The 22,010-nt window shown below is 43.8% G+C and overlaps 1 protein-coding gene across 1 annotated transcript in view; it reads left to right on the top strand.

Annotated features, from left to right (window-relative positions):
- otog (otogelin) overlaps nt 1–7,891 on the top strand; it is a 322,018-nt gene extending 314,127 nt beyond the window's left edge. Inside the window, exon 54 of the mRNA XM_078549607.1 lies at nt 7,691–7,891. Within this exon, the coding sequence (XP_078405733.1) occupies nt 7,691–7,891 (201 nt within the window). The remainder of the gene's footprint in view (nt 1–7,690) is intronic.
- The last annotated feature ends 14,119 nt before the right edge of the window (nt 7,892–22,010 follow it).

Below are 22,010 nucleotides of genomic sequence, written 5' to 3'. Positions count from 1 at the left end.
AATTATCTCCCCTTGCTTTCGCAGGCACATCTAGGAAGCAGCCAACAGAGTTCATGACCCAGAGCCTCCAATCAAGCTCCAGAGGAGAAACCTCTGAAGAGGAATCTGAAGGCAACCTCCCTGAAGTCCCGTCACAGTGCTCACCCACACCCTCCACAGCGCAGAGGCACACACCTCAGTGGGACCTAGCTTTAGCGTAGTCTCGGGATCACAATCTGGTGAACACGTCGCACTTTCTGATCCACAGCAGGCAGAGGCAGGGATTTCCCAGGTCCTCGGCACTTGGAGGACTGCTGGAGGCCAGAACATTGCTGAGTCCGCATCAGATGATGAGCCTCTGGACTCGGTCATGTCACAGTTGCTGCAGCTGCAAAGGCAAGCTCGGGAACATCAGGAAGGGATGTCCGCTGCACTCCTCGGATTGCAAGGTACAATGGGGAATCCGTCCGTCTTCAGGTTGAGGTGATAGCACCAGCTTTGTAATGCACCAAGGTCAACACTGGCAGGAAGGCAGCCACCATGGAGACCTTGGTCCAGGACGTCATTCCTGCACTGCTGCGAGGGCTTAGCTCCATCACTGATGCCATAGTTGGCCTCAAACAGTGAATTCAGGAGAGGGATGCTGGGCAGCTCGATCTCATCCCAACTACCCCTTTCGCTCACAGAGCCAGCCAAGGCCTCTCGGACACTCATAGGGAGGAGGATCAGCAGGTGCACACTCCGAGGCCATCCACCCAGGTGACTCTGGGAGTGACCGGCCCATCCGACTCCCCTCTTCCTGTGACCTCCGCAGATCCAGCTTCACAGACCGAGGAGGGTGCCACTGCCACACAGCAGGACCCTGAAAGCAGGCTGCAGCCTCCAAACCTCACCCCTCCAGAGGACGCCTGCCAAAGTCACCACAGACAGGGTGTCACAGTCAGCAAGCTGCAAGCACCTCTGCTGTGGATGTCTAGAGAGCACCAAGACTTAGCAGCAGGGTTAGGAAAGTTAAGGAGAATTAGTTGCACAGACTGTGCATGGGTGTTAATCGCTTGTACATAATGTTCACTATTGTCAATAAAATCCCAAGAATGTCTCCCTGCCTGTGGCTCCTTGTTCTGATGAGCAGTGCTCTTGTCACTCAGATATTAAACCTTTCTGCACAAAATAAAAGGCAGATATCTCAGGCCAGGGCCTCTTCCCTGTGCTCTGTGCAGCCTTCAGACCACAGTGATGGTCCAGCCTCCCACTCCCTGGAAACATTACTGATGCCTGCACCTCGGCGATGCTGATCATTGCTGCCAGAATGTAGTGGGCAGGCGCCACAGAGTTCTCTCATACTCTCTGTGTGCTCTCAGCACCTTTAAGGTGGGGCTGGCCCCCATCACATCAGCATCTGTGGCCAGTGATGCTGTGCACCAGCTCCTGAAGGGCTGAAGTGCTGAAGGTGGACACAGCATCAAATGTGTCCAAAGTTTCATGGCTGCGTCTCTGAGATGGCCTTGATCATGGAGCGCAAGCGAGCTGCCCTTGGCCAGACAGGAGTCAGACATTCTCAGAGACCATGTGAAGATCTATGGAGTGTCCTCACTGCATGCTGTCATCATCCTCCTGCGATCAAGCGACTATTAGGGCCTCCACTGCATCTCTATGACAGGAACATTCTCACAGAGGGTATTGGCGCTGCAATAAGCCAGACTGGAGTCAAACGTTCACAACTGCGATGTGAGGATCTACAAGGACACCTCACTGCGTGTCGTCATCATCCTCCACAAATCTGGCAGCTATGAGGGCCTCCCGTGTGTGCCTGCCTCATCCAGCCAGTGCGAGAGCTTCATCCTCCTCCTCGTCACCACCAAAGACCCCCTCACCCTCATCCCTGTCAACATCTTCCTCATCGGAGGAATCATGCAGCTCCTCCATCTCCTCCTCAGCCAGATCCTCACCCTGTTGCAGCACCAGATTGCAAAGGGTGCAGCAGACAATGACAATGCGTGATACCCTCTGCAGACTGTATGGCAGGTCTCCACCAGACCGGTCCAGGCATCGGAACTGCATCTTCAGCATCCCAATGATCTGCTCCACCAGGTTGTGAGCTGCTGCATGAGCCTCATTATAGCTTCGCTCTGCTGCAGCCTGAAGCCGCCAAACAGGTGTCATCAGCCATGGCCTCTGCCAAGGAGCCAACCCTGCAGCCTTTGTGAACCCTGGAAGACTGCAGGGATCTGCGAACGACTCAGGATGTAGGCATCGTGCACACTCCCTGGAAACGGTGCACATACCTGCAGGATGCGTTTCCGGTGGTCACATACCAGCTGCACGTTCAGTGAGTGGAAGCCCTTGAGTGTAGCAATGGAGACCTGAGTGCCACATGGGTGCAGTCAATCACACCCTGCACCTGTGGGAATCCCGAGATCTGGGCGAATCCAATGGCCCTTGCATCCTGGCTGTCTCGGTCCCGGGCGAAATGCACAAAGTAGTGTGCCATGGGGAAGATGGCATCCGTGACCTCATTTGTGGGTGGCGGATTGTGAAATCCCTCAGAGGTCACCTGTGAAGCCCTGAAAGGAGCCACTGGCATAGAAATTGAGCACCACAGTCACTTTCACAGCCACTGGCAGTGGATGCTCTCCTTGGTGCTAAGTCCTGCAGTAAGTGGCAGATGTGAGCCACCAGGTCCCTAGACACGCGCAATTGTCAGCGACGCTAGTTCTCAGTCATCTGCAGGAATGGCAGGTGGCGTCTATAGACCTTGGGTGTCGTTAGGCGCCGACCAGCCACGGCTCGCTGTCGCTCCTGGGCAGCGTGTGCAGGAGCCCCTGCTGCCCCATCTTCATGAGGTTGTTGCTCCTGTCTTTGTGCGGTCTGGTGCCTCAGTCACTCTCTCCTTCGTCTTCTACTGTCTCTGTAGGCCATCAGGCTTACAGCTGAGTTACCAGGATCCATGATCCTGATGTGGTCCTCCTGCAGCATGAAAGAGAGAGACGTGGTTATCATGGCTGTACTTAGCAGCTTTCCTGGCCCTGTGTGACCGCCCCTTAATGCTTCCTGGAGAGTGCTGGTCATCCCTCAGATAGCCAGATATGAGTACGCTATATGGCTGCCCAGTCTACCTGCGACATGGGGCACACTAGTCCAAACCAGGACGCTGAGATTGCAAGGGGCTGTGGGTGCCTCCAGCAGTAACTGCTACATGGCCAATGTTGGTGAGGAGATTGTACAACGTGAGCAGTCCAACTGCTCCACAGTCCAATAAAGTGGTGGCAGACTCGAAGTCTGTAACTTGGGGTGGGGGGGGGGGGGGGGGAGCGGTGCATAAGGTCTGGAGCACTTGGTGGCCCTTTGGTGCCTCCATGTTGCTTGCATGGGCGGGCAGGCTAGAAGCCCGACTCCAAACATATCACTGTGGCTATGCCTGATCTGTCTCAGTTGCGGAGGCATGGTCAGTTTATACAGGTGTCCCTAATGTGCGGCCACTCCCCTCACTTACCCTGTCCCCCCCATGTGCGCGGGATGCAGCACCAGGGTAGCACTTGACCCCCCACCCCCGCCTCCGAAGTTGGCCAGCACTTGCCCCCGGACACCCCCCAACCTTCAGCAGTCACCTCCCCCCTCAGCAGTCGCCTCTGGGGCCAGGAAAGAGTTTCCCCCGCACCCCCCCCCCCACCCCCACCCCACCGCCCATGAGGCCTGTAAACAACAGGCGAGCTGTGGAGAACGCTGCTGTGCACTCACCTCAGTTCCCCCAAAGCGAAGGCTGCCAAGTGCACGTCGCCTGCGTGCTGTTGTAAAACACGTCGACGTGCTTTCCCACCGACATGGACAGACAATACGGTGGGGTTCCAAGAGCCTGGTGGGATGGCCTTTTAATTATATGCTAATGTATTACAATTAGCTGCCCGACGACCAATGGCCCGAAAGGTGGCCCACCGTTGGCGAGCTGAGTGGAAGATCGCGACTTGCCTTCATGCCATCGTGAAGTGGGTCCCGCCATATTTTCCACGTATGCCATCTATCACGCCCGCCACCAGCGGGCTCAGAAAATTCCACCCAAAGCATGGAAAATCCTTTTTGTGCAAGTTATACTTTGTAATCTTGAACCAAGCAGTTCTGGCAGCGGCTCAACAATTGTTTACCATTCAAAAGCAAGGTAATAAATTAACCAATGGTATAAGGAGGTAGGTGAGTGTTGGGTGATACTTAGTAGTATATAATGGGTCAGTACACAGTCTTTTGCCAAAGTCCCCCAAACATGAGGCTTACTTTCTACTCTTTATTTGGCAATACCATAAACTTGTTCTTTTAATCTAATACCACCCATAATTTCTTTAGTTACTCGTGGTTGTACCACTTTTCCAGTGGATGTATATTCATTCAGAATTATGAATTGTTTGTTTGCATGTCTGGCATTATCTATGTTTCTCCTCAAGAATAATTTAAACTAACAATTGATGTTTTGCTACATAATGAACATCATCTTGTTACAAATATACATTTAAATTTGAAAAAAGCTACTGAGCGCGGAATGCTTGACTAAAAGGAAAGAAAAAGAACTGTCATTCTTTACCTCAATGATTAACAAAGAACAAATGCAAAGCAATCAATTAACTGGTTAAAAATTGGTTTCCTGAAAATGCAAAAAAAAAAATAGGCAGGGTGTAATTGTTACAATCTGCACAGAGACTGTTAACTTTTAGAAAGAGATGAATTTTCAAGTGATTGATGGAAGTAACAGAAGGACAAGATTTCACGTTGTTGGACTTTTGCTGTAACGCACAAACTAAAATCAACAAGGACTAAACACTACTTAACAGGCAACTAACACATCAAGCTAAAGAAAAATTGCATTTGCATCAGCTAACTAATGGAACAAAAATATGCTTATAAAACATTTTTACTTTACACCATGCTTCTGGCAGATACTTATCAATATAAGATTAAGTCCCAAGTTAACCCCAGCTTTCCAGTAGGCCCACTTCTCCTTGCCCCGCCAGGTCAAATTTTCCAGTATCCATCTAAAATCATTCCATTTAGCCTGAGTATTCCAGAGCTGACTTCTACCAGCAAGGTCCCAAGGGCCACCTCAGCGACCCCTTATTCAGTAAACCTCCAAAAGTCCCATGTGTTCTGTCATCTTCTCTTTGAACAGAGAACAAGCTGTCACCAGCATCCTGCTTGGATACTAATGCAAAAACAGTCTTTCCCTGCAATTCGCAGCAGCAGCTGCCCTTCTCTTTCTCTCTCTCTTTCTTTCTCTCTCTTTCTTTCTCTATCTCTCTCTCCCTCCATGTGTCTATCTCCATAAAGCAGCTGCCCACCTTTCTGTGTTAAGGTGTTAAAATTATCACTTGATTTTTAATAGGTTTCGGTTCAGGTTCCTTTTCCCATGACAACCAGATCACATGGGCCTGTTTCCGGACGGAGGCTTAGTATGAGCACCATTCCCCCATTTAGAAAATCCTATTTCCTTAAGTAAAAGGAGACAATTTAAAACATAACTGTCTTGTAAAGTCTTGCATTCATAACAGTAAGGGACAATTCCTAACCAATAATTTCAATTTGGCTCAGTTTGTTGATGAAAGACGCATTGAAGCTATAAATCACACACTGTCATCGACTACTTGAAGGAAGTGCCAACCAAAGGTTTAATCACTAAGTCAAAACAAAAAATGCTGGAAAAGCTCAGCAGGTCTGACAGCATCTGTGGAGAGATAGACAGAGTTAACGTTTCGAGTCTGTATGATTCTTTTTCAGAGCTCATACGGACTCAAAACGTTAACTCTGTCTTTCTCTGCACAGATGCTGTCAAACCTGCTGAGTTTTTCCAGCATTTTTTGTTTTTTACTTCAGATTTCCAGCATCCGCAGTATTTTGCCTTTAATTTAATCACTAAGTGCTGGCCAAACCAGGTATTGTCAATTTATAATGGCTACAGATCTAACTAAAATTACACAGAATGTTAAATAGTATCCCCGACTGTTCAAATCTAACATTATACTTAAATTGATAATGGTTTGTTGAGAAATTTAAAATAGGCGAGAGTGGCTACTGTCTTCATGCCATAGTGGAAACTAATCAGAACAGTCAGTTCTGCAATGATTGAACACATAACCTGCTTTTGACAACTTATTTTAGCATACTCATTATATTGCCTATTCAGCAGACATTGAATATTTTCCCAAACCTTTAAAGACATTTTTAAATCACACAAATTCCTGCAAAGAAATTCAAAAGTAATTAAGTCAAAATAGGGATATCAACAAGGAAATAAAAGTATTAATTGTAATCACACTGATTCACTCAGTGGACCCATAAGTTTGGATTCCTTAAACTCTGAAATGCATGTTTGCCTGCCGATTTCTAAAATTATGGGCAGAATTTTGCCCTTGGCGGTAGGGCTTGGCGGGGGTGGTTGGGAAGCCGACTGCCGCCTGCGATAGGCACCGCACCGCGATTTCACGCTAGCGAGCCAATTAAGGCGAGCTATTGAAAAAATAATGTAATAAAACATGTCCCCTCATGTGACTCTGTCACATGAGCAGGGACATGTTATTAATGAAAAATTAAAGTTTTAAAAAAAATTTATTTGCTTTTGGAAACCTCATCCCGCCCGTGGATGAGGTTTCCAAAAAAATGCAAAGGCCGCTTGGCTTTTTCGCCTGCCCGCCAACCGTTGGGTTGGATGGGCAGTGGAAACCTTATGTTATTTGCTAACTTAATGGCCTTAACAGGCCTTTCCCGGCCCATGCCCGCCGACCGAACTATTGCGTGACTGCGCATTGACGTCGGCACGCTCGACCGACGTCAACATGTGTCATTTCACACTCGAGTAGGTTGGGCGTGTGCCTGCCTGCTGAGTGAAAATTTGCCCATGTTTAGCACTTTGCTGAAAAAATGCATTGAGCATGGTCTGGTATACAAATCTCTTCCTGAATGCCACATAGCTATGTTACCTTATAAATGAAAACTGACATTGGACATAAACATTTACTGGTGCATGCTGTTCCCTGTTTGATGAGCCTTTAGTCACAGCCAAGTCACCAACGATAAAAACCAGACAAATTTTCTATCATTTTTGAAGATTGCTGTCCAGTGTGAACATAATGATTCAAATGGAAAGGTTTAAAGGCTTATTATGATGGGAACTAATGCCAGATTTTAACATTTTTCATTTGGTCCGCAGATATGTAATGAAATGATATTTCTGTGTATACCATTGATTACAAACTTGGAAAAGCATCTCAGGATGCTTTGCCCTGATGACAATGCTTCTTTAACTATAACGTTCTAGTGGCTCAGTTGGTAGGGGCAGTTGCGGAACTGAGACAAGGAAACTCATATTTTAGCATCAATTGTGGGTTTATTTTAGCTGGACTCCTAGGATAGTAGACTTTGATAGTTGATTTTGATGTTCCTGAGCTAAGGAAGTTGGGGTTTAGGTGAAGGTGAGGTTAGTAAATGCTTGCTAGTTGTCCAGAGATCGGTGTTTCATCACCAATTGTGGCTACACTCAATATACCATCAAGAATCATACAAGAATGATGTATACTTGATGAGGTATTAGGGTGGCTGATTCATTTAGATCCATACTTCAGCACAAATAGGCATTTTCATAAAACAGAGAAAATTGGAAGGGAGAGGAGAAACTATTATAAACCATATGTTTGTATTGCATAAAATTGGCAATTTGTCTTCTTTTGTTTTCCAGGTAAATATAGTCTCATGCGATGGAAAATGCCCCTCAGCCAGTATCTACAATTACAGCATTAATACACATGCCAGATTCTGTAAGTGCTGCAGGGAAATTGGGCTGCAAAAACGCACAGTGCAGCTTTACTGTAGCAGCAACGCTACCTGGGTCAATTACCCCATCCAAGAACCCACAGACTGTTCCTGCCAGTGGTCCTAGGAACTAAAAGAAACTGCATACCTGTAACTCAAACAAATGTCTGTGATGATCTGTAGTTTGATACCATGTGCACACTACTCTAATTAATCCCGGATGTAGTTGGGCATTTAAATTTTTATTTTGTTCTAGTCTCACTGCTTGTTCTGAGGATTCTTTATTTCATCCCCTCCACCATTCTCTTCATAACTGCCTGGAACAGTTCATTGACTGCACACACAGAAGAAATCTATATCTTCTGTCCGCAGCCTAACTTGTGCAGGTTACCATTCCTTCAGTTGTCTCTGACTTTATAAACTTGGTTCTTTGCAAGTGAACTGAAAATAGACTACCTGGCCTGAGGTGTTTAATGTTGGCAGGGAAGTGTACAAATGGAAAACATTCTATTCCCTGGCACTAACATTCGCCACCTAGATGAACACAAGCTTCACATAAACATATTTTATAAGAACTCTTGCAAATCATAAACACATAATTTTTAAAATAAAAATGCAGGCATCTATGTCATAAGAAACCTGTTTTGTACAGAACTGTAGTCATACCAGTGGGTTTATTAACATATATTGAATTTTGTATTTTTATTCTCGATAATTTAGGGCAGTCACAGTGATCTTGCCCTCAAAATATTTTAGTGTTCATGATTCTTTCAAAATTATACATAAATTAAATCTTTGATTAAGGACAAATAATGTAGTAGAAAAATGATCAAAATGGTTTTTTTGTAAAGCTACCTGTTGCATAGAGGGTAGTCTGTTCATATACAGAACTCAAACAATCAGTTGTATATTTCTATGCCTTTTATTTAAACATTAAAACAAATAAAACCAAATGAACATTCTTCATATTTGTGTGTATTTGGTATTTAGCCAGAATCATTCTGTTAAACTTGAGGGATTATTTTCTCATATATGGTGTGCTGTTCTCCAGTTATATGCAGAGTATGCTATTCTTTAACAGATATAGGCTCCACTGACTGTGCTATTTATATTAATAAAGATGCAAAATGAGTGGAGTTACAATCGTGATCAGCATTTCCATGATTTTTCAATATACACTGGCTCTGTTTCGCAAAATTTTCTCTGTAATATATAATTGATGTCCAATGCAAAAAACTGTTTTATCTCCCTTAAAATCGTTCATAATTTTGAAAGCTGTTTAGCCACTGAAAGGAGATCCAGTTTTACTCATGATGTTACCTTTCTTGTGCCTGTTGTATGACTCATTTTAACTGTTCAGTTCATTATCATATTCAACTTTACTACCATTTAACCATAAATGTGACCAATGCATTGATTTTATTAGTATAGTACAATACTAATTTTTGAGTCATGGGACACTGGCACCAATATTGTGGAAAATGGGAGCTGTACCGTTGGGACGGTCTTCATCTGAACTGTGCTGGGGCCAGTATTCTGGCGAGTTGTATAACTAGAGTAGTAGAGAGGGTTTTAAACTAAACTGTCAGGGAAAGAGATCAAGTGAGGGGAGCTGTAGTAAATCAAAAGGAAACAACGAGGTAATAGACCAGAGTATTGCAATAATCATGGGTGACTTTAATCTACACATGAATTGGGCGAATCAGATTGGCAAAGGTAGCCAGGCATATGAGTTCATAGAGTGTATTCAGGAAAATTTCTTAGAGGAGTACATTCTAGAGCCAACCAAGGAGCAGACTATTTTGGATCTGGTAATGAGCAATGAGACAGGATTAATCAATAACCTTACAGTAAAGGAATCTTTAGGTGACAGCAATCATTACGCATCAGAGTTTTATCTTCAGTTTGGAAGGGAACAGGGTGAGTAGTGTTTTAAACCTCAATAAAGGTAATTATAAGGGTATGAAAGCAGATCTGGCTAAAGTGAACTGTGACACTAGTTTAAAAGATAGGACAGTAGACACACAGTGGCAGACTTTTAAGGAGATATTTAGTAACTCTCAGCAAAGATTTCTCCCAGTGAGAAAGACTCTTTGAGAATGATGCATCATCCATGGCTGAAGAAGGGAGTTAGGGATAGTATCAAATTAAAAGGAACACTGTACAAATCTGCAAAGCTTAGTGGTAGGTCAGAAGACTGGTCAAATTTTAAGAACCAGCAAAAATGACTTAAAAAAATGAAGAGGGAGAAAGAAGAGCATGAGAGAAAGCTAACAAGTAAAATAAAAGCAGATAGTAAGAGTTTCTACAAGTATTTAAATAGGAAAAGAGTGCTGGTCCTCTAGAGAATGAGTCTGGGGATCAAGGAAATGGCAGAGGTGTTGAACAGGTATTTTGTGTCTTTCTTCACGGTAGAGGGCTTAGAAAACTTCCCAAATATACTTGGAAATCAAGAGATGAATGGGAGAAAGGAACTTAAAAAAATCACCATCACTAGGGAAACGGTTCTGGAAAAGCTATTAGACCTAAAGGCTGACACGTCCCCAGGACCAGATGGGCTGCATCCACGGGCCTTAAAGAATTGGCTGCAGAGATAGCAGGTGCATTGATTATAATCTTCCCAAATTCCTTAGATTCTGGAAAGGTCCCAGTGAATTGGAAAATAGCTAATTTAGCACCTTTATTCAAGAAAGGAGTGAGACAGAAAACAAGAAACTACAGACTAGTTAGCCTAAGAGCTATCATAGGGAAATTGCTAGAATCCATTATTAAGGAGGTTATAGCAGGATTATTTAAAAAATATATAATTTGATCAGGCAGAGTCAACATGGGTTTGTGAAAGGAAGATCGTATTTAACTAATTTATTTGAGTTTTTTGAGGAAGTAACAAGCAAGTGGATAAAACGGAACCTGTAGATGTGGTGTACTTAGATTTCCAGAAGGCATTGGTAAGATCCCACATCAAAGGTTACTACACAAGATAAGATTACATGGTGTCGGGGGTGACATAGTAGTGTACCACAGGGATCAGTGCTGGGGCCTCAACTATTTACAATCTACATCAATGATTTGGATGAAGGGGCTGAATGTATGGTAGCTCAATTTTCCGATGACATCTAGATAAGTTGGAAAGTAAGTTGTCAAGGAGAGGTAGACAGCCTGTAAAGGGATATAGATAGGTTAATTGGGTGGGCAAAAATTTGGCAGATGGAGTGTAATGTGGGAAAATGTAAACTTGTCCACTTTGACAGGAAGAATTTAAAAGCAGTATACTATTTAAATGGAGAGAAATTGCGGAACAGACTGGTACAGAGGGATCTGGGTGTCCTGGTACATGAATTACAAAAAAGTTAGTATGCAGGTACAGCAAGTGATTAGGAAGGCAAATGGAATGTTGGCATTTATTGTAAGTGAAATGGAATATAAAAGGAGGAAAGTTTTACTGCAGCTGTACAAGGCCTTGCTGAGAAGACATCTGGAATACTGTGTACAGTTTTGGTCCCCTTATTTGAAAGAATATATTGGTCTGAATTTTCAGCTCAGCAGGCGGGTGCGATCGGCAGGCCCAGGAGCATTTGGGAAATGGACCACCAACCACGATGGGCCCCTGACTGTGATTTCACGCTGGCTGGCCAATTAACGACCAGCCAGCATGAAGCACATGCTGAAAAGCTCAGCGCTGCTGGAGTGCGGGGCAGGAGGAGAGTGGGTGATGACGCGGGCATGGGCGAGCGCTGACAGAAAACTCCCTGAAGGCAGAGAGTTACCTCAGGGAGCTGAAGACCTAAAATCTAGGACATAAAGTTTATAAAATCAGGAAAGAAATGCCCAAGCATCACATTCAGACGCCTGAACATATAAATTATAAAAATGGTGTCCACAGATTCCTATTTTTATTTATTTAATAACGGAAACCTCATCCCACACTTCGAAAAGGTTTGCTGAAAAACGTAAAGACCCCCTGGCTGATTCGCCCATTGGCCAACCATAAGGCTGGACGAACTATGTAAAATGACAGACAATTGCGCCGTTAATGGGCTTAATTGCCCTCTTAATTGTTGGCGTGCGTGCTTCCGGCTTTTATGCGTTCCCACTGACCGAAATATCGTGCGAGTGCGGGATGACGTCGGGACGCCCACCCGACATCATCGCGCGCGATTTCACACCCGATCGAGTTGGACGCTCGTCCGCCCAGTCAGTGGAAAATTCAGCCCAATTGCGTTAGAAGCAGTTCAGAGAAGGTTCATTCAACTCATTCCTGGGATGAAGGGCTTATCTTATGAAGAAAGGCTGGAGAGGGTGGGCCTATACCCATTTGAGTTTAGAATAATGAGAAGTTATTGAAACATATAAGACCCTGGCGGAATTTGATCGGGTGGATACCATGCGGATAATTCCGCTTGTGGGAGAGACTAGAACCAAGGGACAGTTAAAAAATATGAGGCCTACCGTTTGAGACGGAGATGAGGAGAATTTTTTTTCTCAAAGTGTCGTTAGTTTGTGGAATCCTCTTCCCAGAAAGCAGTGGAGGGTGGGTCATTGCATTTATTCAAGGCAGAATTAGACAGATTTTTGATAGACAAGGGAGTCAAGGATTATGGGGGCAGATGGCAAAGTGGAATTGAGACCACAACCAAATCAGCCATGATCTTACTGAATGGCGGAGCAGGTTCTAAGGGCTGAATGGCCTATTCATGCTTCTACTTCTATGTTCTTAGTCTATAGCAGCTAACTAACTGTACACAGGACCTAATAACAAGGAAAGAAGATTATAAATGGTTTAGAAAACAATAGCACATTTTTAAATTTTATGATTTTACTGAGGTTGAAACTTCCATCTTGACAGTGTTTATGTGAAGTTTTCTCCCATGCTCTCAACTATAAAACATCAGCTGAGTGGTCCTGGTGAAATGTGCAAATCTATTCACTTCTATTGCCATCATAATATTTCATGAACTGAAAGTAGCCACTGAAGCAGACCACTCACTGGTACAGAATGTATTTTCCACGAATCTAATGGCTGAAATTGCCTGTTGAAGGCTGGAATGCAACCTATTGATTGGCCAGAAATGGTGTAAAACTTTATATTTCAAAGAATACTGAAGTATTTGGGAGTAAGCAGAAGACATTTAGTTCTGCTGGCATCAGAGCTACTTGATGGAATCGCAATCCTCCAATTTACTTCCATTCCTATATTATATTACTTCCATTCCTATGTCCTTTAAATATTATTTAGCTTCACAGTTCAACAGTCCTTAATTTATAATTTAACATATATTTTTATCTATCCTTTCCTGCAGATAACACATACTACCACAAGCAATGAGGAGAGCACAAGAGCCTATTCATGTATTACCCTATAGAGTGGATGTTGGCAGGCTATCTAACCATGAAGGGCATCACAGCTCTACCCTACATGAGGAGTGAAATCTGTGGCTCATTTTTCCCAGGAACATTTAAGCTAATTATAATATACCTAACTCCTGAACTCCAACAACTTACATATCTGTGGTGGTACTCATGTAACATAATAACACCTCAGAACACTTAAGAAAGTGGAAGAGGTGGGAAGAAATTAGAGTGGAGACTGAAAGCACTGTGACAGAGTACTTTTTTTAAGATAGGTAACACACAGTGAAGTGACTTACAGAGACAATTCCAGGGGACAGAAGATGAAGAAATTAGCTTTATATCAAAGCTAAAACATGTAAAATGGGATATTCCAGTGCCCTCACTTATGTAACAAGCATAGAGCAAGGATTGAACCAGGATGTTTTGGTTTGTGTGGTTCAGTGCCACATCAGATAACACATAAATTCAGAGTAACGTTCATAGTAAGGGAAAATAATGCATCACTCAGATTTAAACTTTTGCTATTAAAGTGCAAATGTGTTGAAGTTCGTGGATCTGCAAAGTCTATGTTGAGTTGAGCTGGATTTTTGCTTAAACATGGAGAAAGATTTGTGCTCTCTTGACATTCTAACTCAGGATAGTGAAGGACAAGACCCAGGCGGCCCAGAGGTTGACATCGGAAGCAACCTTTATCCATTTATCTTAAACAAATCCCTGCTGTCATCTTCTGATCTATCCTTTCTCCTCTGAGTTCAAAGCAGCTCAGGCCCCAAGATTGGCTTTTTGCTGCCTGTTTGAGAAAAATAATTAAATTAGAGGGAAATGAGCACTTGTCCTTGGTGACCATTTTAACTTTAAAGTATTTTGAAGTCAAGAGGGTCTCATTAGTGGATTCTTTCATCCGATGTCTCATACAAGAAATGAAGACAATTTAAGAACATGGAAAGTGAAAGGATGTGGACACCTGGAAGAGACTAGCCAACTGACTGCCACACCTCTCCTGATCTGAGAAATCTGATAGTACTCTCTTGTATACGACAGGCAAAAATGTTTAAGTTGTCACCAGAATAAATAAACACTCATCATGAAGATCAGATTTAAGATAAAGTACAGTAGATTTATATCAATAACAAAGACACACAGCAAACACAGTCGCTATGTGCATACAGGAGTTGTGCTCTATTGTAACAGAATCTGTTACTACGGAGCATACATTATCCACATGATCTCTGCTGTTCCATTAGTGGCAAACGATCTTGCAAGGCCACTTTACATAGAAGTACATAAAATACACAGCACAGAAATAGGCCATTCAGCCCATGTTGATGTTTACTACACTCCATTTGAACCTTCTCCCCTCCTTCCTCATCTAACTCTCACCAAAACCTCTCTTCCCTCCTCACTCAAATACATATCTAGCTTCCTCTAAAAGCGTCTATACTATCCAGCTCAATTGTTCCCTGCGGTAGTGAGCTCCATATTCTTGTCATTCTCCGGGTAAAGAAGTTTCTTCTGAATTCCTTATTTGATTGCTTGGTGATTATTTTATACTGATGGCTTTTTGTATTGCCTTTTTTAAAATTATTTCATGGGATGTATATTCCTGGTGTGTATTGTCCATCCCTAATTCCCTTTGAGAAGGTGAGCTGCCTTCTTGAACTGCTGCAGTCCATGTGGGGTAGGTACACCAGCTGTGCTGTAACAAATGGAGTTCCAGAATTTTGACCAAGCAACAGTGAAGAAACAGCGATGTAGTTCCAAGTCAGGGTGGTGTGTGGCTTGGAGGGGAACATACAGATGGTGGTGTTTCCATGCACCTGCTACCCTTGTCCTTCAAGGTGGTAAAGGTTGCAGGTTTTGAAGGTGCTGTCGAAGAAGCCTTGGTAAGTTGTTGCAGTGCATCTTGTAGATGGTACACACCACCGTGTGTGGGTGGTGGATAGAGTGAATGTTTAAGGTGTTGGGTGGGGTGCCAAGCAATATACTGAATGGTGTTGAGCTTCTTGAATGATCTTGGAACTGCTCTCATCCAGGTAAGTGGAGAGTATTCCATCACACTCCTGACTCGTGCCTTGTAAATGGTGGACAGGCTTTGGGAGTCAGGAGTTATTTTCCACAAAATTCCCAGTCTCTGACCTGCTCTTGTAGCCACAGTATTTAAATGGCTGCTCCAGTTCAGTTGCTGGTCAATGGTAGCCCCCTAAGCTATTGATAGTGGATGATTCAACGATCAAAATGTCATTGAATGTCAAGAGTAGATAGATTCTCTATTCTTGGAGATGGCATTGCCTGGCACTTGTGTAGCACAATTGTTACTTGCCACTTGTCAGCCTAAGCCTGGATATTGTCCAGGTCTTGCTGCATTTGGACATGGACTGCTTCAGTTTCTGAGGAGTCTCGAATGGTGCTGAACATTCTGTGATCAGTGGTGAACAACCCTATTTCTGACCTTATGATGGAAGGAAGGTCATTGATGAAGCAGCTGAAGATGGTTGGGCCTAGGACACTACCCTGAGGAACTCTTGCAGTGATGTCCTGGGATTGAGATGATGGACCCCCAACAGCCACAACCATCTTCTTTTGTGCTAGGTATGACTCCAAACAGTGGAGAGCTTTCCCCCTGATTCCCATTGACTCCAGTTTTGCTAGGGCTCCTTGATGCCACAATCTGTCAAAGGCCTGAATTTTTCAGGCAGCAACTGGGCTCGAAGGGAGCGGGCGGGGGCGGCCGCGGTCACGGAGTCGATCGGCTCTGCACTGCCATTTTACGCGAGCGAACCAATTAAGGCCCGCCCAGCGTAAGACAGGAGCTGTAGCACTCAGCACTACCTGTGCGGGCAGGGGGGAGGAGGGAGAGCCAGGGCCAGTGCTCTTTCGCACAAGCACAGAGCACAGAGCTGCCTCAGGGAGATAGAATTGCTGCTGAAATTATTAAATAAATGATTTTAAAATTTAATTAAACATGTCCCCTTAGGTGACATGAGATGGGACATGTTTTTATATTTTGGAAAAATGTTTTGTTTAATTAATTAAGGCTTTAGGAATCCTCATCCCGCTCGTGGATGAGGTTTCCTAAAAAATGCAAAGGCCGCTTGGCCTTTTTGCCTGCCCACCAACCTTAAGGTTGAACAGACAGCATTAACGATTCCCTTAATCCCTTCCTTAATAGGCCATTTACATATTGGTGGGCACGCAGAAACACCACAAGATAGCGCAATAACGTCGGGATGCACACCTGGCGCATCGCACGTCATTTTACGCGTCAGTGTGTCGGGCCCGCCCCCGCATGCCGACTGAAAAACCATGTGCGAAAGAGCATTGGCCCCGACGCTCCCTCCTTCCCCCGCCTGCACAGGTTGTGCTGAGTGCTACGGCTCCTGTCTTACACTGGGCAGGCCTTAATTGGCCTGCTCACATAAAATGGTGGTGCAGAGCAGATCGCAGGCAGCGATCAACTCCGCGACCAAATGTTGCCTTGATATTAAGGGCAGTCACTCTCACTTCACTTCTCGAAGGCATCTTCCATCAATTTGCTGATGACGTAGAGTAGACTAATGGGGGGGTAATTGGCCGGGTTGGATTTGTCCTGTTTTTTTTGGACAGGGCGTACCTGGGCAATTTTCCACATTGCTGGGTAGATGTCAGTGTTGTAGCTGTACTGGAACAGCTTGCCAAGGGCGTGGCAAGTCCTGGAGCACAAGCCTTCAGTACTATTGCTGGAATGTTGTCAGGGCACATAGTCTTTGCAACCATTTTTTGATATCATGTGGAGTGAATTGAATTGGCTGAAGATTGGCATCTGGTGATGCTGGGCACCTCAAGAGGAGGCTTAGATCAGAGCTTAGATCTGATCTGCTATTTCGCTTAGCTGTCTATTGCATGCTGGTTCCACTTTTAAGCATGCCAATGGTCTTGTGTTGTAGCTTCACCAGTTTGACACCACATTTTTAGGTAGGTCTGGTGCTGCTCCTGGCATTCCAGCCTGCACTCTTCATTGAACCAAGGTTCATCCCCTGGTTTGATGTTAATGGTAGAGTAGGGAATATGCCAGATCATGAGGCAGCACACCCGCTGACAATTAAAAGGCCTATTAAGGCCATTTAAAAGGTAATTGAAGTAAATTTTTCACTGCCCGTCCAACATTATGGTTGACGGGCAGGTGAAAAGGCCAAACGGCCTTTGCACATTTTTAGAAACCTCATCCACGGGTGGGATGAAGTTTCCAAAAGCAAATAAAAATTAAACAAAAACTTAATTTTTTATAAATAATATGTCCCTTCTCATGTGACAGGGTCACATATATGAAACATGAGGGGACATGTTTCATAACAGTTATCAAATCTTTAATTTTTTTTCAGGGAGGTCATGTAGTGCACACTCGTGCGCATGTGCGAAGGTCGTGCTCGCCCCGCTTGCCCTCTTCCCTCCGCCCTCACAGACAGTGCTCAGCGCTGCCGCTCGTGTTTCATGCTGGGTGGGCCTTAATTGGCCCGCCAGTGTGAAATTGCCTTCCGGGCCCGATCGTGGGCAGCGATCAGCTTCCCAACACTCCCCACCCACCCCCACTGAGCCCGCACGCCAAGGGCAAAATTCTGCCCATGGTGACCAGAATTGTACACAATGCTCCAAGTTGGTCCAACCAAGGTTTAATAAAAGTGTAAGGGCTTGAGAGTCCCTTGTGGAGTTTCACTTAGGTGTAGAGCTGTACACTGGACGTAACAGGAATAAATGACAACGCCAGGTAACGTTAAAACAATAATTTTATTGAATAATGATAATTATAATAATAATATAACAATTACAAATGATAATATAAAAAGAAAGAAGTAAGAAGAAAGAAGGAAAGATAACTTTATTGAAAGAAAAAAGCACTTAAGCACTTTGTATGTATACATATATATCAGACGAGAAGAAGAATGACAGACAGTTTTTTAAAGCACAAACAATAACCCAAAATTGGTCTATTCCATGACAGCTCCCCAAAATGGAAAACCCCAAATTAGTCTGTTCCAAGACAGGACCCTAAATTGGTAAAAATTTCCCCTTGGTTAATACATTACCAAATCTGAATAACCTTCCATGGGGGTGGACTCTTTGGTCTGTGACGTAGATGTTCCTTCCTCCCGTAATTATCAGTGGTTGACTATTCCACTCTGGTTGCAGCAGCGAATCCTGGAAGCAGTGTCCCTTTAAGCCAAATTCCTGGCTCCATTCCAGTCTTTCGAGGCCTTGTTCGGACTTCCCCAAAATATAGGTCTGAACAACCATGAGTCTTTATCAACCTTTCTCACAGACCTTACAAAGTCTGCAGGCTTTATAGAACTCGGGCTATTTACACATCCTTGCTGGTGTCTCTCATATGTACACTGTCCATCAGTCAAATTCCATCTCATTGACCGCCCCAAGTGTAAGGCCATTCATTGTCCTGGCTTGTAGTTCAAGGGTCATCGGGGTCAACACAATAAGAACAGTTCTTCATTTTAAACAATGGGCAACCAACATTATTTTGCAGCAGTGCATTTGGAGAAAAAAACAATGTTCAGTAACAACAGCAGCTGTGAATATGATGCGCAAGAAAAACCCTTGGGAAAAGGTCCAAATCTACAGCTAATGATATTACTGGTTATATCAATTACTAGATCAATAATCAAAGCACAATCATAACTAGGTTTCAATCTACAAAGTGAGATTCAATAAAGGTTCACTAAAAAATCAGAAGTGAAGCAGAAACAAAATTACAAAAATTAGTGATTGTTGGCTGTAGGCCTACACAAGTTTAGCAAACTTCTCTACTTTTCAATTCCATCCTTCTCGAAATAAACACAGCGCTTTGTTTGCTTTTATTATGGCCTTACTGACCTGTGTCACAATTTTTAGTTATTTGAGGACTTCCCCAAGGTCCCTTTGTTCCTCTACCTATTTAGGTTTGCAGTGACTGCAGCTTGCAGCAAAGAAAATAAATACATTATTTAAAAGCTGCGATTATGACCAGTACAAGTTTCGTTTTGCATTTTTAAAATCCAATTCCACATTGGATCTTATGGTTTTATCATTAGCAGTATGTGGGTAATGGACAATATATAAACTTCTTTAAGGTGGTGTCATTAATGTTGGCAAAGTTTTTTTTTGCTGTTATTGCTTCATATACACGTTTATTGATGTCGCTTAGACTGGATTTTTTTCTTTGTATTGCAAGTGTTTTGATTCCAATTTCATTTCTTTTAAGCATTCTTGATTCTATCTGCTATTTCACTTGAAGCAATCAAAGGTGTGAATTCCTTTATGGGTCCCAGTTGGCACCCCTAGAATTGGAGAAGGACGAGCAACTTACAAAGGGACAAGCATATGCACCTCATGAATTATGTACACACCCACACTAGCTCTAGAACCTAGATTTAATTACCAAACAATTCTCCTGGGTATGAAATAAAGTACCTGTCTTTGTTGTGTCACAAAGGAAGCTGCCAGATAGATTTGCTAGCTCTTGGACCCAGGCCAGTAAACAATTTATACTGCTTTGTGGGTGTGAAGGCCACGCTATAATTGTGCTATCTAAAGTCTTCAAGACACTACCAGTGACATATGCCAAAGTAGTCAGTCAGCGAATCACAGATGTATCAAATAAGTGACAGGGGTGTGCAAAATATAACAATTAGTATTTTGTTGTGGAAAGGAAGTTTCTCACAGAATAGAATATTTCCCAGGGCCAAGGTTCACAGAATCACAGAATGATACAGCACAGAAGCAGGCCATTCAGCCCATTGTTCCCCTGACAATTCTTTCAAAGAGATATCCATACAGTCCCACACACCTGCCTTTCCCCATTGCCGGCAAATTTATTCCCTTCAAGTATTTATCCAATTCCCTTTTGAAAGGTCTTAATGGATCTGTCTCCATCACTTATTTCAGATCATAATTCACTGTATAAAAAAGGTTTCCTCATGTTTCCCCTGGTTCCTTTTGTCAATTACCTTAAACCTGTGCCCTCTGGTTACCAACCCTCCTGCCATCAAAAACAGTTTCTCCTTATTTCCTCTTTCAAAACCGTTTATGGTTTTGAGCAGCTTTACTAATTCTCCCCTTAATCTTTTCTCCACCAAGAAGAACAGCCCCAACCTCTCTAGTCTCCCCGTGTAACTGAAGCTTCCTGCCCTTGATGCCATTCCAGTAAACCTCCTCTGCACCTTCTCCATGGTCTTGACATCCTTCCTAACATCTGGTTCCCAAGAGTGCAGAACATTCTAGATGACACAATTGTGCTGTGCAATCAACTGAGCTTGGCTGTCACCTCCTGCAAGATAGGGTGCTTGAATTGGGAGGGTGCTCTTGTATCCTTTGTGCATTCATCTCATGTAGTAGCAAATTCACTTTGTTTTCAAACAGAAAGTCAAACTGACATATGTTGTGCGGGGGGATCACCCAACAATGTTTTTAAAATTCATAGCTTCATTATTAAAGGTTCTTAAATACTTCATGAAAAGTACTTTGGTGTAAACTTACAAAGCTAAATATTGACGTTTTCCTTGAGGCCTACAAACATCAATTTTACTGGTCAACTTGGGATCAATTCCTTAACGTCATAAATTACTCATCCTGTAATCCCTTAGACAATAAAGTTTGTTTGGCACCACTTTCTGGAGCAGACCTTCTGAACACTGCTCCTCTCCTTAATTGCCTTTGAAGCATCTAATTTGAAACCTAAAACCCTGAGTTGAAACTGTCTGAACAGGACCAAAGTAAGCTGTCCCCTCTTGTGATGAGTATAGTTGTACACACTTACCAAAAAGTAACAGCATATTGAGGTTTTGGATTTCTTAATCTGACACTGGCTTTCATACAACAGAGAAAATGTTTTCAAAAATAAACCAATGAATGTAGAGATGAGATAGCCATGACAACAAAAGTGAGGTGTAGAGGGGGTGGTGGGGTAGTGGGGGAAGGGTGCTTTCACTAAAACTTGTCACAGGTCAATTTTGAATTCACAGAAGGAAAAAATTCATCACAGAAAGAATTACAGATTTTGGGATTGGCAATGGAGGTAAAACCAGATGACAGGAGAAAATTGAAAAGCTTAAGATAAAACTATCCCTTTAATCAACATTTCACCAACCTGGTCATTCCCAATAAGGCCCAAAACTAGGAAAGAGAATTGAGAACTGAATTCTGTAACAACCTTCATTGTATTTGAGTGCCCAAATTAACAAAATGTTCTGTTTTACACAAACTCCCTTCACCAAGATAAGTATGAAAGGTCACAGGTGGAATTTAATGTAATTGATGCAGGTTCAGTCCACCAGTTGGAGAAGCAGTGGGAAACCTATGTTGCCTTTGAGGGCAAGGGCTGACCAGATTAAGTGCCACTTAACTGGAAAATGTCAGGCCTTCCCTGGGATTCAGGACCCTGGAGGCAGAAATCCCACTTGCTGAGAGCTGCTGGCCAGTCAGAGGCTGGCAGCTCTCCATTACAGCCGCACCACAGGGAGCAGTGGCTGCTGCCAGTAATGCACCCAGAGAAGGGCCCAAGGTTACCATGGGGGCAAGGGCATAGGTGAGCGAGGGGGGATGGGGGTCATGGAGAGGGGTCATTAAAGTGCTGGGGAGGGGTCAGTGGCAAGGGAGGGAAGGTTGCTTAATGGCTTTCCCCACTGCCCGAAGCTGGATCCCTCAATGGGGGACTAAGTGCCTTTGAAAGAGGGAGACTCCTCCCCCCACCAGGAAGGCTGCAGGCAAACCCTGTCAGGTTTGCCTGGTGGCTTTCTGAAGGCATGGGAAAGCTGGACCATTCACATGTAATCCCCGAGCCACCACTAAATTCCAGCAGACTCAGCTGAGAATTGGTGGCAATTAGCTCAATAACGAGCCTAAGGGACAACACGCCACAAACTGGTGATTTT

The sequence above is a fragment of the Cetorhinus maximus genome, chromosome 9 (genome assembly GCF_964194155.1).
Source record: "Cetorhinus maximus chromosome 9, sCetMax3.hap1.1, whole genome shotgun sequence".
NCBI classification, from domain to species: Eukaryota; Metazoa; Chordata; class Chondrichthyes; order Lamniformes; family Cetorhinidae; genus Cetorhinus; species Cetorhinus maximus.
The sequence above is the reverse complement of the archived record's forward strand: the minus strand, read 5'-3'. Positions and strand labels throughout refer to the sequence as shown.